Source organism: Tetrao urogallus (genome assembly GCF_951394365.1).
Source record: "Tetrao urogallus genome assembly, chromosome: 5".
NCBI lineage: Eukaryota > Metazoa > Chordata > Aves > Galliformes > Phasianidae > Tetrao > Tetrao urogallus.
This window is the reverse complement of record NC_136818.1, coordinates 21,641,745-21,659,088: the sequence shown is the minus strand read 5'-3', so window position 1 is coordinate 21,659,088 and position 17,344 is coordinate 21,641,745. Positions and strand designations below refer to the sequence as shown.

The following is a 17,344-nucleotide window of genomic DNA, read 5'->3' as shown; positions in this document are numbered from 1 at the left end:
AAAGGAAAAAAAAATAGAAAAAAAAAATTGTACATATCAATGGAAATTACAGCAGTTTTATATTAAAAAAAAAAAAAAAGTAGTAAAGATTTAAAATCAGTAGATATCTACTGAATATTAGCAATTTTTCTTTCTATTATAGAGTCAATCACTAAATTCACATGGGAGTAATCCAGTACCTCGTGACACCAAAATGTTTTATTGGCTTCACTGGCTGCTAGATCATCCCCCATGATTCTAGGAAGACTAAAGCAGTTTGAGATTTTGATTCTAGAGATGCAGAGGAGCCATTATTTGTAGCAGGAAAGAGAAACTTGACCGTTCTTTTGTTTGATTTTTTTTTTTTTTCCTGTGTAATGATATAAATGGCATCTATATAATAAGAACAACATATCTTGGAAAAATACCATGTTGTTTTAATATTTACTAAACCCAATGATACTTGATAGAGTGCTGCTAGAATCTGCTACCCTCAGTGGCACAGTAAATTACTCTTATTTACTATTAGTCATAATTTTTTTCTAAATAATAAGGGTGTCTATTTTTTTTATTTCAGCAAGATATATAGACATTATGGGAATTCAGAGCTTACAACAGCATGCAATCTAGCAAGTCTGTTACATAATCAAGAGGAATAATTAGAATTTTAAAGGCGGTTTTGAATATCAATGAAGTTGAAAGTAACTGATGGGCTTTATAGAAATGTCACCATGATATATTAAAATATCACCATTCCAGACAAAGTTGATTTGTCTTCCTGTCCCAGCCTCCCTCACACAATTATGTGGATTTTTTGTTTGCTTTTTTAAATGAGGAACTCACCAATCAATTGTTCCGGGTGTGTAATTTTGATTGTAACAATCCCGGTTTAATTCCTTGCTGATAGTTGTCATCACATCAGTGCAAAGTCCATTTTCATTAGCAAATGCACATGGGAACACAATCATAAAAACATACAGGGGAAAGGCATATTAGTTACACTATTAACTGTAAAATTTTATAAAATTCATGCAATAGTTTGAAACACTAGATGATGAATATAAACATTTTTAAAAGTAAAATAGTTTTTTGAATGTAGTTCTGGATGTGTTCTGTATCCATAGAAAAATACTGTAAAGCACTTCAGGTTACATTTTTTAAGATTTATTTTCAAACATGGTCTGATTTGAAAAAAAAAATAACTCAAAGTATACTTTCAAAAGCTGAAATAATAACAGTATATATTGAAGATCTAGAGATACTAGAAGCCATATCACAAAGCTAAGTTGGGCTTAGCTTTGATACTTGGGCCATATCACAAAACTAAGTAGAAAGACCAAATATACTTGTCATACTCTCAACAGCAAAGACTGCATCACGCTACACTTTGTCTTCTCTTGTGAGGATGTAAGCTGGGTTGCAAAACTAATTAGTGTAAGAAACTGGTGACCTTGATATAAAAAAAAAATAGAGCTGTTCTGTGCATGTGATGTTATTTTACCTTGAATTGCTGGTACAAATCCTCCTTTCAAATAGTCATGCAAAGATGTGGAAATTTTTGTGTAAATTTCCTTGTTTGTCCCTGGCACCTTTTCTATGAGTGAAGTGGGACTTCCTACACAATTTTGTGCTCACAGTTCTTCCCAGAAATGATTTTGGTCCTCTGTTAATTAACTTGGACTTCAAAGAATGCTTGCTTCTGATATTGAGATCCAGGAGATTCATGTAAGGACATCTGTACAGCTCAGCAGTAGGTAAACTGGCAGGTCAGCCAAGAAAGAAAGGGAATCTAATAGCTGCATTCTTACAGGCTATGAATAAGACAAATGCTAAATGGTACGCATTAATAAGGACGTTTTATATCTTAAGCTTTGCTGGGTACATCTGGTTTGCCTGAAGGAATAAATGAAAAATACTGACTTGTGCTAAAAGAGAGGAAATAATTCTGTAGTGGGAGTCTATGGTGAAAAGCATTCCTCTCCAAACTGTAATTTTAAGATCAATCACATGATAGTGCTTTATACGATCACTATGATAGTGCATGGAGTAGTTTCACTCATTAGGCTGTGGCATTTTTTTCACAACATTATTTTTTTCACAACGCAGCACTTGTAAGGTTGCTTTATGGCAGTGTTTTGGTATAAAGCCCTCGGGATGTGTATGTGCAAAACTATTGACAAAATGAGGCACTATTTGGGTACAGGGCTTGTTTTTCTGGGAAGACAAACAGACTTTAAAGTCTGGTTCTTCATGACCACACAGAAAACAATTACATGAAACTTCTCAGCCAGACAAACTTTATACAGTAACAGAACTGTCTAGTCTATTAATGTCCCATAGCTCAATACAATGGAGTGCTGTACAGAAAAAACAAACTCTTATCCAGTGAATTATTAAATGTTTAGAAGGAACAAGGAACAAACATATCAGGAAAGGACTGCAGAATTAAGCAGTCTGCAAAATACAAAAAGATCTCTGCATATGAATACAAAACTATTGAAATACTCTTGCCAGTAGCAGAAGTGCTGCTGTTCTAATCAATTCCACATACTCAGTTATACCATTTCTGTCAAATACACTCATTGGAGCTCCCTACAGTTCTTAGAAGCTCATAGAAGAAGATGATATAAACAGTTTCTTCATGTCTGAAGCTCATTAGCCACAAAAAACATCTGAACTATGGGTTTCTTTTCCACAAGAAAATTGCATTACATTAAATTGGATTCATGAAGTCCAATTATACTTTGTTATGCAATCCTGCTTCAAACTCCAATACCAAGTGCATTATTTATTCAAAACCAGAAAGAATATCATTGTTTCAATTTTTGCAATATGCTTGGATTTGAGATTTATTTTTTTAAGTTGTATTTATGGAAAACTGTATGCAAATTAATACAGCTACTCTGTACTGTTACAGGGCATGTTATAAGGGTATGCAGGGTATATAAAATATTATTCCCTTCTCAGTGCCTTAATGTTCAAACATCTCCCTCATTTCATATTACATGTCTTTTCAAATCCTGAAATGTTACTGCTACTCACTGTGAAGTGGCAAATAACATCAGCTTTAGAATCCTGTATAGAGATTTTATAAAAATTCTATTTTTTTTTTCCTAGTCAAACTACTAAAAGCAGCAACTTGAATAATACCGTGAAATTTCTCTCTAAAGATCAGATCAATTTTTATCAGTTACTACATCTTACAATATCACATTGATAACACATTCTGAAATAACATATTGGGAGAGGACAATTGACTACATTGTTCAATTAGACACAAAAAAATCAGCAGGACCTTATCCAGATCACATATTGGCTGTTGAGACTTAGTGCCACAGGAAGCCACTGCAATCATTACAATTTTTCAATGGCATGGTCCCTATTTGATTGCTGTGATCTATTGAAAACATTAAAACACAGTTTTGGCAAACTCATTTTCAGTGAAACAGTTTAGGGGGTGTACATATATGCATACATGTGAGACAGGCAACTGTGCCCACTAGCTACAGACAAGCAGGAGTTTTTCTCACTGAACTACTTAAATGTCCTGTACTTCTCTTTTTCATATAAAGACAGCATTCTTCATGTGAAATTCATACTCTTTACACAGTAGGGTCCAGTCACACTATCAGTAAGTCATTTAAGGGCACTTTACTCTTAATGATAGGAAGATGCTGTTCACCTCAGCAGCTTAACATTTGTTTTGTGATTGAAAAGATGGCCAGAACTGAATTAAGATATATTTCAGGCTATACAGAATATAACTATTATTAGGAAGCATTAGTGTTTTCTGCTTTTCAGATTCACAGAGGAAACAATAATTAGTTTTAAATACTTCTTTATTTATCCTAACTCACTATAAAATGCTTGGGAAAAGTTGATGCAAAAGTACTGATATTTTTTGAATGGAACATTGAGTTTCAGCAGAATTAACATTTATCTTCTTAATATGATAAGTAAAAGGATGCATATTTTAAGGGCTTTAGCTTTGTGATATGAAGGCTAATTTGAGAAGAAACTAACCTCAAGGAGGAGAAAAGAACAGGGTTGTCTGGATAGCTGAAGAAGGCTGTGTGTTAAGAAAATTTCAAGTTCCTGACTTGCTGTGGTGCTGTGTCTAAATTTCAGAGATAATTTTTTCTTTATCAGAGCTCTGGTTTTGAAGACTGCTACTTGTTTCCACTCTACACACTCCCTCTCCTTGAAGAGACATTTAGAGATACACGCGGAGTCAAAAAATAACGTTTTTTGCAGTTCTTGCGTTTCAAGGGAATTTTTTTTCTGTTCTTTTTTCAGATGTTCTGATTTCTTACAAAAAGTTTTGACAAAAGATTCTCAAATGAGTTTTCTGTACTTCCTATTCACACATCCCACTCTCGTGTACTGTTGAGGAAAGTCTATTTTCTTTAACTCACTTTTCTTTGGAGTTGATTCTTGAAATCCTATGCATTAGCTTTTCTAGAGCATTATCCTATATAGTTTTAATGAATTTCAATCAATCTCCAAATGTGCAAATTAGAATTCATAGTTAGTCCTTTGCCTAACATTGTGTGAAGAGTGCTAGTTCTGACACCTTGAGCTTTTGAGTATTTGTAGCCATGCTTTGTTTCATTCAGTATTTAAGGCTGACAGAAGCAAATCAAGGGAATGCAAGTAAGTTAATTGAAAATGGTGTTCATTATCACTCAGGATTGATAATATTCAGTATTTCCATGATATATATGCAATCAGAGCAAAAGATTGCATAAATTGTAAATATTTCTTTCAAAAATTGGTGGTTGATTGTACAACACATCAGAAAAAAGCTGAGTATCCAGTGCCTATTTGGAATCTACTGCCAGCTGTAGGTATTGAAAAAATTGTGCATTGAAATGATGGAACATCATGAGTACATAATGTACTTTTGGTCTCCCCCTTCTCTTAAGTGTTTAGAGAATTCAGAGGGCTAGAAAGTTATCATCAGCATCATCTGTGTGAAAGCTCAGTTTCACGTGTTTGTCTAATTGTGTCCAGGATCTAGAATCTTAAGTAAGACAGCTAATATTGCAATATTTTGTGCCATAGTTAAGTCAGAACTATATACAATACTCTTCTTATTTCCAAATTATATTGAAAGGACTTTGCATTTAGGTGTCTGAGAACTACTGCATAGCAACATAAATTTTCTCTGGCAGGAGAGTTTATTATTAATACTGATTAGTAGCTGTTCTGCCAGCTAAGGCATCAGAAAAGAAAGAAAAAAGAAAAAAAATAAAGCTGCTACGTAGAGCTATTTCATTTACAAGAGTACAAGAAGAAGAATAGTGATCCTTAACAGCTCTGAACCATCCCAGCTGATGTGGAAGCTAATTCTGCGTAGCTCCTATCCTATGTTGGACTAGATGATCTTGCAGGTCGTTTCCAACCTTGTGATTCTGTGATTCTGTGATTCTGTGTCATACGTTTTATAACCACAAAATATAGAATCCTTGTTTGGTAGATTTATTCTCTGGGAAGACCTTCATAGTTCCCACAAAAATATTGTTCCTTATTCATTTCTTCATAAAATTAATTTATTTTATATATGTTTAACAATGCTTTGAGAGAACAAGTAACAAAACAAATATTACCATCCATGTCCTTGTGTAGGGTCATCCAGAAGCACACGAATTATGTATAAGAAACAGCTTAATAGCTTAAGTGAAAAATTGAATAACCGTATTCTCAGACCTATTTTGAAAGGAACAGAAAGAAATTTAGACTGTTTACAGTTTCATTCACTTTTAAGGTAAAACTAAAAGGAACTAAAATAGCCATGATAGAACAGAGCAAAGGTCTATCCAGCCTGTACCTGATATTGCCCTTTGGCAGAAAAATATATGAATATGCCTGTCAGATGCACATAAAATACACTTTTCCAACTTCCAGAAATCTCTGGATTGAGATTTGATCCCTTTTAAAGTGGAAATCTAGACAGTTGTTTTGCTTGAAAGCTATTCTATACCATCTCTTGTTCTTTGGATCTTTTGTAGTTTTACAAATTTCTTCTCAAAAGGGGAATCAGAATGACATACAGTATTTGAGATGCAAGATACAGTAGCATGAGGAAGACACACTTTCAACCACAGGCAGAAGATATCCAATGGCAATTATTTAAATATTAATGTCTGACAGTCTTCATGTAGTAGTTTCTCATGCAGAATACATTAATACTGTCCTAACATAAAATATTAAACTGTAGATATTTAATGTTGAAGTTGCATAATTAGGAATCCAAAAATCAGGATATCTGAAAGTCATGCTGAATGCACAACTTTAACTGATTCAACAGCTTCTTCTATGGACCATATGAATACCGAAATGTTCTGTATAATAGATCTCAAATACTAAATACTATCACAGAATATTACATTATGTCTTGCAAACCATAGGTTTACTGCATAGAGAAAGGAATCCTCCAAAGGAACCCAGGTGGACAGTTGGTTCTGTCACACAGGCATTTTAGTTTGGTGCTAATAGGAGACATTGAATACTACAACAAAACTTGATTGTATTTTAATGAAGCTTTGGAGTCATTGGAGGATTAGCCTTTCAGTCCTCAGTCTTGTTATTAGTCTTAAAATTAATGAGAGAAGGCAATCTTAAGCACTATTTTTTTTTCAGTCATGTGAACCAGGAGTCCAATTCTGTAGAGCTGAGAGGCCTTCTTCCAAAGCAGAACATTAATGACTAGGTCTCACATGGATCTTATTTCCTTTGCACCGAGTATATTTTATTTTTGAATTGCAAGTACGGTATCAAACCTGCTGAACTCAGTATAACTGTTTCTATGATTTGGGAATGACAATCTCATCAAGCATACTCAAATTTATGTCCAAACATGTCCTATGAAGCTGCAGTTATCACACAAGAACTGGGTAAACTTCTACACCATTTATTCATCTGTAAGCTAAGGGTTAAAATCCTGTGCTTAGGTCTTGGCCAGGAGAAGTCCCACAGCTGTTACAGTGTGTTGCTATCCTATTATTTGACCAAAAAGTTTTTTTTTTTTCAACTATGCTATAATCTTGTACATTTTTGAACTGTTGGTGAAGAAGACACAAATTCTTTGTGTATGCTAATGATTTTATGGAAGACTTCTGAAAGGTTACTGTAACAATCAAGCCATTAAAGAAAAGAGCAGATAACCGAAAAACAAAAGAAGACAACAAAAAAGCACACGGAATTCTTTTCCCTATCCATTTTGTGTTATCAAAAGTTCATCACTTGTTTCTTCTGTTCCTTAATTCTGTAAATGTTTATCTTGATGTTAAATGCCTCTTTTTTGTTCTGATAATGGGCCAACTTCTCATAATTGTTTGAATTTATTGTTGTCCTAAATTCCAAAAGAAAACAGTGCTTTTATGATTTCAAAAACAAATCAGTACATAGCACTCATGCTCCTGGCTGCTGCCTTAAATGTTAACTCTCAAATCTTGGTCTTGAAAGATTGAAAACTGCTTACATATTCAATATTAAAATTCTCCATACTATAAAATTCTCTTCCATACTATAATTGAAAGCGCTTCAGGTTCTGAATATCTCAACTGGGCTGTTTCCCATAAAATGAGGCATGGTTTTCACTCCTTATAGGCATTTGTGGAAGGCCTCTAGGCATGACAAAGAGCATATATAGTAGTCTGGGTTACATGGACAGGGCAGACAATAGGATCTGTCTATGATAGGAGTGTGGTTCGGGCATTACAGAAGTAATGTAGAACAGACTTCAGGTGTATCTTCTGCTTCAGCTTCTGGATATACCCTGACAGAGGGAGTGCATTTGGTCACTCCTGCTAGAGCTGTAATAATTCATGTAAGTAAATATTTGCAGGTCAAAACATTCTGTAGCCTCATAGTTAGGGATGTGATCTATGAGCTGGAAGAAACATATTTGTTCCACTGTTATGGAGATCTAAGATTTCACACCAGAGGAGGAGGAGGCAGTCACCAGAAGGCTGGAATTTAAAATAGTTTTTCATTTATTACTTTCTTACAAAGAAAGTATTTCATACTTCTGGTTTGCTGGTTGACTATTTTGGTCCTGTACTTTACATAAACTGCTTGGTTTAATTTCTTTTTCCTTTTTTCCATTCACAGATTGTTCAAATAGCAGAGTCATTTACACAAAATATCTCAGCTTTGATATTGATGCCTGAAACTTGTATTCAGCTATATCAATCATATGCTGTTATGAATAGTTTAATGAGATTATAATTCTACCTTGTCCCTGTAAGCGTGATGTTACATGTGTTGTCTTCTTCAAAAGAAGAAATTGGCAAGAACAGTTCCAAATCTGTTTGTTTTCTGAAGTAAATGTAACTATATAAAACTGAGAAGGAAACATTAACATTTGAACAGGTATCTTCTTTCTTTTTGCCAGCAGTTTTAAGTATGAAGTAATAGAATACCTGATCAGGTATAATGCAATTCTTTTTTTATTATTACTTTTTCTTATAACTTCTTGGTACTACCACTACAAGCATTTTCAGAGATAATTCTCCAGTCTGAAAATCTGATCTACCTCAAAGCAGGGCTGAGAGGGACAACAGCTGAAGATTTTACTATCGCTTTCCATTTTTATTTCCTAATAAATCTCCAGCGCTGCTGGCTTTTAGCAAAGTCATCTCAGTAGCAATTGGCTTTAGGAGTTAAATCAAAATATGCTGTTAATAATTCATATCCTGATGACAGTTATCTGTTTTATACTGTCTCCAGTGAATTGAAAATTCACTTATTTTTTCCTTTGAGAGTTATTATAAGCTGTGTGTGATCTTGGCAAGTACAAGCAAGTCACAAAAATGTATTTTGCTTATTTATTTGTAGCTGACTGACACCTTTTTAAAATGTCTTTTGTGTACTGTTTTAATTTTATTATAAACTTGTTTACAGAAGGTTGAGTGGTAGCTAAGCTGAAATCAGATGTGGATGGCCTTATTTTACTAGTTCATAAAAATGTGTTCAGAACTGGAATAATGAATGAGGCAGTTGATATTTCATGCCTGTTTCTGGTCTAATTAGATTGATATTCTATCAAAAAAAAGAAATCATATAAATTCTGGACTAATAGCACTGGAGCATGGGATATTACTTCTCACTCTCTGATCTTCTTAACCTGTTTGTGAAGTCTTGGACTCATGAAAACTTTGCAGAACGTTTGTGCTTTGATATAATACTGTCTGAAAATTTGAGAAAATAATTCAGTAGAATCAGTAATAACAGGAAATTGATACACAATATGTGAAGGAGGGTTTTCAGTGTTCTCGTTGAAACCTAAGATCTAAAGGGCCAAATCTTTTTTCATCAGTTCCCTGATACCTAACATAATCCCCGGGAGGATCAAACAACAGTTGCTTCTCACTCCTTATTTCAAATAAAATTCTATAAAATTTCTTTTCCTTAGCCTCATTTTCCTAATGGAGCAGAGATGTCCTAGAATAGTAACTTAGGACAATTCCCTTAATATAGGTAGCCAGAAGTTAAGTGTTTGGCAAAGTAATGGCCATGAATTCATAGCAGCTAACTATCTTCAGGTTTTATTTTTGTGCTGCTTATGATAAATAAGTCTGTTTTTAAATGTATGCTCTTCAGTTCTTCCATCAAAATATGTATTTGTAAAAAGGTTTTTGTTTTCATTTTTTATTAAGATCTATGTAGGGGAAAAAAATTCCTACCTTTATCTCAAGCAAGTATGTATCCATAACATTCCTATAATATCTGTGAGAAGAGTTTTATAATGAGTTTGGTCTCATAAAAATCTGTTTTATGGACTAGTTCACGGAACTAAAAAAACCTATTTACTCCTTACAGCTTCCCAGATTGTTTTCTTAGCCAGGAGTAATACTCTCTTCTAGTTCAGTATGCTTTTCTGTCTTATCTCTTACTCCATTATACACTATATGAACCCTCTTGGATCAGCTTCCTGGATATATGTAAACATACATGTCTTAGTTTCTCCACATAATTGTCTTCTGTGATGAATTTAAATGTGAACATCAACGACAATACACTGCTAAATTGGAATATAAAGTTACTATATTCATGGAGACTGAGAATTTGTTATAAATTCTCTACCAGTTTCCTTACCGAATCACTCTTTTTTAGTTTTTGTACAAAAACTAAACAGTTTGATGCTTAGTTAGAAGTATTCAATAAAATTAAACAGTACTGCTAAAGCACCTAGTTTTTTGTTCTTATACTCAAACATCTTTGAGGTGTTTTACTTTCTTAGAAGTAAGGTCAAGCAACAACCATTGATAAAGCTGACATTACCATGATGATCATGCTCATTACCATAAAACAAGAAAATCTTTTTTAACTTTAAATACTTTCTCAGTGTTACAGAAATAATATAAAACTGACTTCTGTGGGGCAAAAAAAAAAAAAACTGCTGAGAAGAAAGTTAATAACTTTGCTGTTGCCATCAATGGAATTAGATTCTAACCAAATTATTACTATATTGCTTAATAGAAATTAATCCAACTGCTTACTTGATCTTTGGTTTTTGATGAAGAAGAGTTTTAGTCTCTCTTTAAATGTGTTTTCATTCATATAGAATTCAACTTGCACCCTGAAATACAAAAAGAAGGATTAGAATTGAATAAGGAAGACAATAAATTATCATTTTTTCAAAATAACTTTCCCTAATCTGTTCTTTCTGTATGACCAGTGGAACATTTACTATTCAGCCAAAGGCTCACTCAGATTTCAATGACTTAACATTAAAAAAACTGGAGATAGATACATACATAATTTATCTCCTTTACATCCAGATCATTTTCATAATACCAGAACACTCTGCACTGGAAAAGTTGGAAGCCTCTATGTTTTTAAATTTTCAATGCAAGATTACTTTCATATCTGCATGCTTGTAAGGAAGATTTCATTGATGTTCAGGTTAAATCTTCCATCTCCATTTAACTATTTCTGTAAAGTTGGCATTGTAATGATATTTTTTCTCTTACTGGTGTATTTGTTAAACACTCATGTCTGAGAGTTCACCTTTAATCAAGTACTCCCACCCAAAACAAACCATTCTCTGAACTCCATTTTTTGTCACAGTAAAATACTGAGACCCGAGAGCAAAATTATATTGCCATCATCCAACGTTGCACAGAAAACAGTTCCCCTTCCTATTTATGCTACTAAAACAACAGTGACTTCCTCTCTTCCTCACAATTTGCCCAGACCTCTTTCATGTCTCTGTCCCTCAATTCATTCTGAGCACAACTCTTGCAACAGTGGTCAAACTACCAGGGAAAAGAACAGCATTGTGGAGTACACTAATCATACAGAAAAAATTTAAGCAATTCCAGAGCTGCGCTGCCTACCCTAACATAAATGCAGCATTAGCTTCACTTTCACAGAAGTCCTTCCTAGTTCAACTAATTGAACTTCTCTCACCAATTTCACTTATCCAGTAACTAATCCTCATTCACTTTACCCCAGCACAATTTCTGTTCCTTTTTGAGAAGACAGTACTTGGTTTGGGAGCCACCATACTACTTCTAAAGGGACAGCATGAAAGTGAATAAGCAATTAAACTGCTACCTGTTCAAAGAGTGGTAGAAGATCTTTAAAATTCTGTGCAATGAAATGTTTGATGAAGTTAAGAGTAAATCCTATCATACACTAGCTTTCCTGCCCTACCTGGCTCTACTTCTTTTGAGATAAGATCTTTAAACATTTTGTAATAAAGGGAAGGAATGCATCTGTGTTTCTCTTTTTAAATTAAGAGTAGCCACAAGTGCATATTTAGTAGAGTTTGAGCTCATAGGGATGCCCTAGAAATTCCCACCAACCTAGAAGAAAAGCCCATCAATTAACAGCCTAATTTTAAGCTTTGATTGGGGTTAAACATAGAGTAAGAGTTATATTCAAGACAGCGGGAGTTATTGGCATTAGCAGAAGTACAGCTTAAATTATTGGTAACGTTAAGGAAAGTTAAGGAAACATGTCCAATGGTTAATTACAAGGTGAGAAGGTTTGTGAAGGCCTGAGTTTTGCTTCAGTTCTTTTCACAGAATCACAGAACTGTAGGCATTGAAAGGGACCTATTAGGGCTATAGAGTCCTACCCCTTGATAAAGCAGGTTCCCTATAGTAGGTTGCCCTAGGAAGGCATCCAGATGGATCTTAAATATCTCTGGAGAAGGAGGCTCCACAGCCTCTCTGTGCAGCCAATTCCAGTGCTTTGTCACTCAAACAGTAAAGAAGGTGTTCCTTGTGTTTGTATGGAACATTTCCCAAGGTATTTACTGTCACTGCGTTAGTGACAGTTTTAGAGAGAAACATTTCTTGCATTTTGGCAGGTGCAACACGATAAATATATATACGTAATTTTCAAGGATATCTTTCAGTAGGTAAACAAAGTGGCATAAGCATCTGAAGTGAGGGATCTTATTTAAAAGGAGTGAGTACAGTATTGGTGATCTTTTTTTACATGATTTAAACTAATCCTAGATTTTAGGTAAGAAAATTACAGTCATCATTTACAATGAAAGAACAACATGTTAACAGAAAGCTGTGAATTAATGATACTGTGGAAAGAGGATGTGGGAGCTAATCAGACTCCTATCACTGCTGCTAAGGACTGCTCTGATAGCCCTCTAGCAGCTGTCTGCTTCTGCTTCGCTGCCCTTAGCAACCAGTGCTCACAGCAGACTGGAATTCCACACTGCAGTCGTTTCCATGGCAAAATGTATTACAAATGCTGCTAACACCACTCCTATGGCTCAATTCTTCCTTCTACCACTGATTATTTTTGAAATTCACTAAAAACTATAGTAACCTTCTACATCTGCAGGAAATGCATTATCACACACGTGATCACCATACAATTCCATCATACTCTGGCTACCGGACAGAGAGTATCTCACTTATTCAGTTGGCTATTTACTAAGAATAAATGGCTGAAGGAGCCACAGATAGTGATGAGGATAGGAAACTTTGGATACTGTGCTTTTGTTCAATATTCTCCTTTTGATTTTTAGTATTTCAGACGTTGTGGTCTTTTTTACCCCAAGTGTTTACTCTTTTCTGTCTCTTTCCTTCTATAAACTGTAACGTGGAAAATGAGAATTTCTGGAATAGAACGCACATTCTGATCCTCACTTGTGGTGTTATTATTACCTCTTATGAAGAGGGAAAGCCTTGTAGAAGCTTTTCTGGACCCGTTACAAACTTGGTAATTAGGATGTTTCAAGTAAGTGAAATTCATTACAATGTACTACTTATATGAAACCCTGTTCTATTGCAGCAGAAACACTAGTTGGAATTTGGATCCAAGCAGTGGAAGGGTGAAAGTGTGGTTCTGGTGCTGATTGAATGAGAAACATGCAGGACAGACTGACTATCTGTGTATGTAGATGACCTGACCTATGGAATAGCTTTAGTTTTGTTCTGTGTTTGTACTGTTCTTCATGTTTTCCTTCTCCCTGTACCAAGGCAGTCACATTTCAGTCCCCGGTCAAAAAGTAAGTCAAGCTGATGGATTAATACGCTTATCCTTGATGATAGACAGAAATACTTAATGAATGCTGGACCTTGTATAGATAGCTAGTCGATCGTTTCAGACTTTTTCTATGTGGTAGGAATTGAATGTTCATGAAAATCTGACCAAGGGAGTTAAAGAACAGGTCAAATGCTTTACTGACTCTTGGTTCAGCTTTACTGAAAATGCACAAATACAAGTAAATGTATCTCTGGCACAAATAACTGAAATGATTTGCTTCTCTTGAAAACATAATGCTGGCTTTAGCACATGCAGGTGGTTCGTTTTCTAAAGCTTCTGTTTAAAATTATATACCCTTAATAGTGGTTTTCTCTATTTGAAAATCAGAGAGTAGTGATGTCAGTGGAATCTTTCAATCACATCTTAGAGTACCTAAAGTACAATTATAGATTATACACTGTTAATCCAGTCAAGATGTAATTTGAGTAGTACATTTTAATATAATATAAAATATAGTCACAAAAACACATCAAGGACACTAATGCAAATTCTGCTTTCTCAAGACTGTAAATCACTGGAACCAGTTCCTTAACTATGACTGCATGTTTGTCACTGCTATTTATATATGCAACTCTAACTCCTTAGTCATGTTTTACAATAGTTACATTATCACCTTGCATCCTCAATTTTACATTTTTTCTCTTTTGTGTTAGAAAGTAGTAACTGTGGCAGAAATAATTCCTGCAAAAATGAAAGTATGATTGGGATTTCTCACTATGTGCATGCTAAGAGAGGAAAATTTTCATGTTTACTGTTTCCTGATATTGGAATCAGGTTGGTCCAAGTGGAACCAAATTGAAGGAAACTATATCTATTAACTGAATCTTTTTTTATGGGAAGGGAAATTTCATGTTGTCTTTCCTGCAAGAAGAAACTTGTATAAACAGTCCTTTTTAATTGGGATTTTCAAATCCAATATATGTGAAATTGTGTTAGATGTCAAAATTTAAAGTTTATATAATATGGTGTAGATAGCTGCTTCAAAATGAAGTCATTTCAGTGCAAAACGGATTTATTTTTTTTTTAATTCACTTCTAGAAAAAGTCTCGGGTATTTTAATGATGACTATCTTGGGTAGATGCCCTCCTTTATGAAGTTTTTCAAGTTCAGACATACTCAGTACTCTGATTTGGTTAGAGCTTCACAGAGAAGTCATCCTATTAACACAATGTACTTTCCAGGTGAAAAAGCAAAAGTTAGATGGCAGACACTTCTACAACTACAGCAATCTATTCATTCAATCTGTACTCTCTGAGGAGACAGAGTCATGAAGCCTGCCTGGGTAAACCACATATGTTGCATGAAGGAATTAGAAATTATTGTTCTTAGAGTATTTTCTACTTTTATATTATTGTTTTTTACTGCTAAATATTGAAAATAGAGAGTTTGAAGCTATTTCTCACTGCTTACCAAACTTCTGACTGCGTAACATTTCCAATGAATTGCTACCTCAGTAAGATTGTCTCCTCTCATTTTCTCTAAATAAATATATTAATAAATCAATAAATGAATAAATAAAAGTCTCAGTAAGTACACTAAGTAGTTACATTTATATCTACACTCAAGCTCTATCCTAAGCACCACCCCTGGCCATGCAGCATGTTTCAATTGTTTATAGCCTTACATCTCTTCACATTCTTGCTCCTACTTCCTTCTTTGGTCCTCTGAGATCTCTCTTCTTCTTCATGCTCAGATGACAGTTTACATTTCATTCCAATTCCTCCTCCTCTCTATTCCTCCATTCAAGCTTTAAACTTCTTCCTATTTCTTCATAGATTGTCCTGTACTACAGTCCCTTACAGAGTTCACCTTGTCCTGCCTTCTTTACACTAGAGAAATTCATTTTTTTTCCACCTGAAAACATGGCTTCTTTCCTTTGCTGCAATTCTCTAAATCGACTTTCGCTTTCAATACACCTTTCCTCTTTACACATTCATCACCTGGAAATGTAACTAAGAACTCTGTTTTCCTTCCTCCTAAACCTTTTCTGTTTTACGTTGGAAACTACTTTTGGTGAAAGTGTCTCATTCTCTTATTTTTACTTTAGCTCTTTCTTTTGCGGAAGTAATTCATTCTCTCCCATAGCACTTGTCTTAGTTTCAGCTGAGACTGAGAACTGTTTGCTTCCGAGTGTCTGGTATGATACTGTTTTGATTCCAGGAGAAAAACAATGTTGATAATGCACAGATATTTATAGTTGCCTGCTAAGAAGTGTTGTACAGAACCAAGGCCGTTTGCAGTGAAGGGCCTAAGGAGCTGAGAGGGAACAGAATTAGCTGATTTAAACTGGCCAAAGAGATTTTCCATACCATATGACATGAAGCAGAAGGAGTTTGGAGGGGGGTGGAAATTCATCTCTGTTTCTCTTCCGCTGCTGGGAGGCAGTTGGGCATTAACTGGGGAGTGGTGTGTAATTGTGTGTGCATCTCGTTACATACATTCATATATGTATATGTACATTGGTCGTAATTGTTACCCTTTCCCCTTTCTCGATCTCAGTAAATAGTTTTATCTCAAACCACAAGTTCTACTTTGTTTTTTTCTGATTCCCTTCTCCATCACACTGAGAATGGGGAGTGAGCAAACAACTGTGTGGAGCTCAGCCACCTGCCGGGTTAAACCACTACACCACCACCACTTCTAACTCTAACCACAGACATAATAGAATGCATAGCCTTCTCTCTAGGTCTCCTTCTATGCCATTGTCAACAATGACATTGTGACCAGGTGTCATTAATTTAGTGTTACTTCTGGCAGTGTTGTCATTATCCATCTCCTCTTGTCATCATATTGTTTAGATTAACAATAAATCTCAAAGTCATTCCTTTGCTTCTTAGTGTACAAAAGCTTTAGCTGTGCCATGGCTATCTCTGTACCTCATTGAAATGTTATCATTTCATAACCTTAAGGGATCTCAGTCTTTTGAGATGTTGGTCTTCCTTCTCCTCATGGATTATTTCATCAATTTTCAGCCTGCTTCCAGTGATGCACATAGAGACAGCCCACAGATATTATAAACTTTGCAGAACTGCATAAACGCCATACAGGTCTATTGGTGATACATAGCCCCTGAAAGACACCTTTTTTTCAGGCCAATCAGAAACATAATGGCAAGCAGATAATATGATATCCATTGTATGTTCAAAATAGATGATGGCAGTGAGGGAGTTATAATATTGCTACTCCAACATTTAACATATGCTGCTATTTTACAGTAGGCTTTATTCTGATAAGTTTGGATGCAGTTTCCATGCTCTCAATTTAACACATTTTTCTTACAGAGCTAGCAGTTAAACACTATGAGGGACACTGTCATGAATATTACCTAGACAGTGAGAGAAACAGACATTCAGATAAAAAGGAGCCTTAAATTTTCCTGGTAGATGTTGTCATCTCAAAATGTAAGAATCTCAGACTGAATGCTCTCTTTAGATGTGGCCACTTAACCAAATCATCTTTGTTGGTATAGCAGCTTTTTTTTTTTTCCCTTTATGGTTTTTGTTTCTGTAGTGGCCCAAGATTTAAAACACCAGAAAGCACTGTGTTCAGATGTGTTGTTTACTAAGATTAAGTCCAAAGTGCCTTCACTTTTTAAGAAAATGCTGAACAAACATTCTTCTTAAAGTTGGTCCCTTGAAAGTGTTTAAAGTTAGCTTGTGAGCACCAGTGACATTCAAATCACAAATCACTTAAACTAATCTGTTATTGTTCTTCTTCAAGTTACCTTTTTCTTTCTTATCACTCAAAACTGCACCTTTTCTAAAGCAGCAAGTAGGACAAAGCTGAGAACTGTTAGCACATGGTATCCTCGAAGACGAGATCATTTATCTTGGCTTTA

General features: G+C 34.9%; 1 protein-coding gene across 2 annotated transcripts in view; it reads right to left on the bottom strand.

The window, feature by feature from the left end:
* The window catches only part of KCNT2 (potassium sodium-activated channel subfamily T member 2), a gene marked incomplete at both ends in the record, with an annotated part of 114,370 nt that overhangs the window by 79,677 nt on the left and 17,349 nt on the right, over window positions 1–17,344 (bottom strand). For both annotated transcript variants that reach the window (XM_079536377.1, XM_079536378.1), the window contains 2 exons: window positions 5,589–5,688; window positions 10,485–10,564. In XM_079536377.1, coding sequence (XP_079392503.1) covers window positions 5,589–5,688; window positions 10,485–10,564 — 180 coding nt within the window. The remainder of the gene's footprint in view (window positions 1–5,588; window positions 5,689–10,484; window positions 10,565–17,344) is intronic.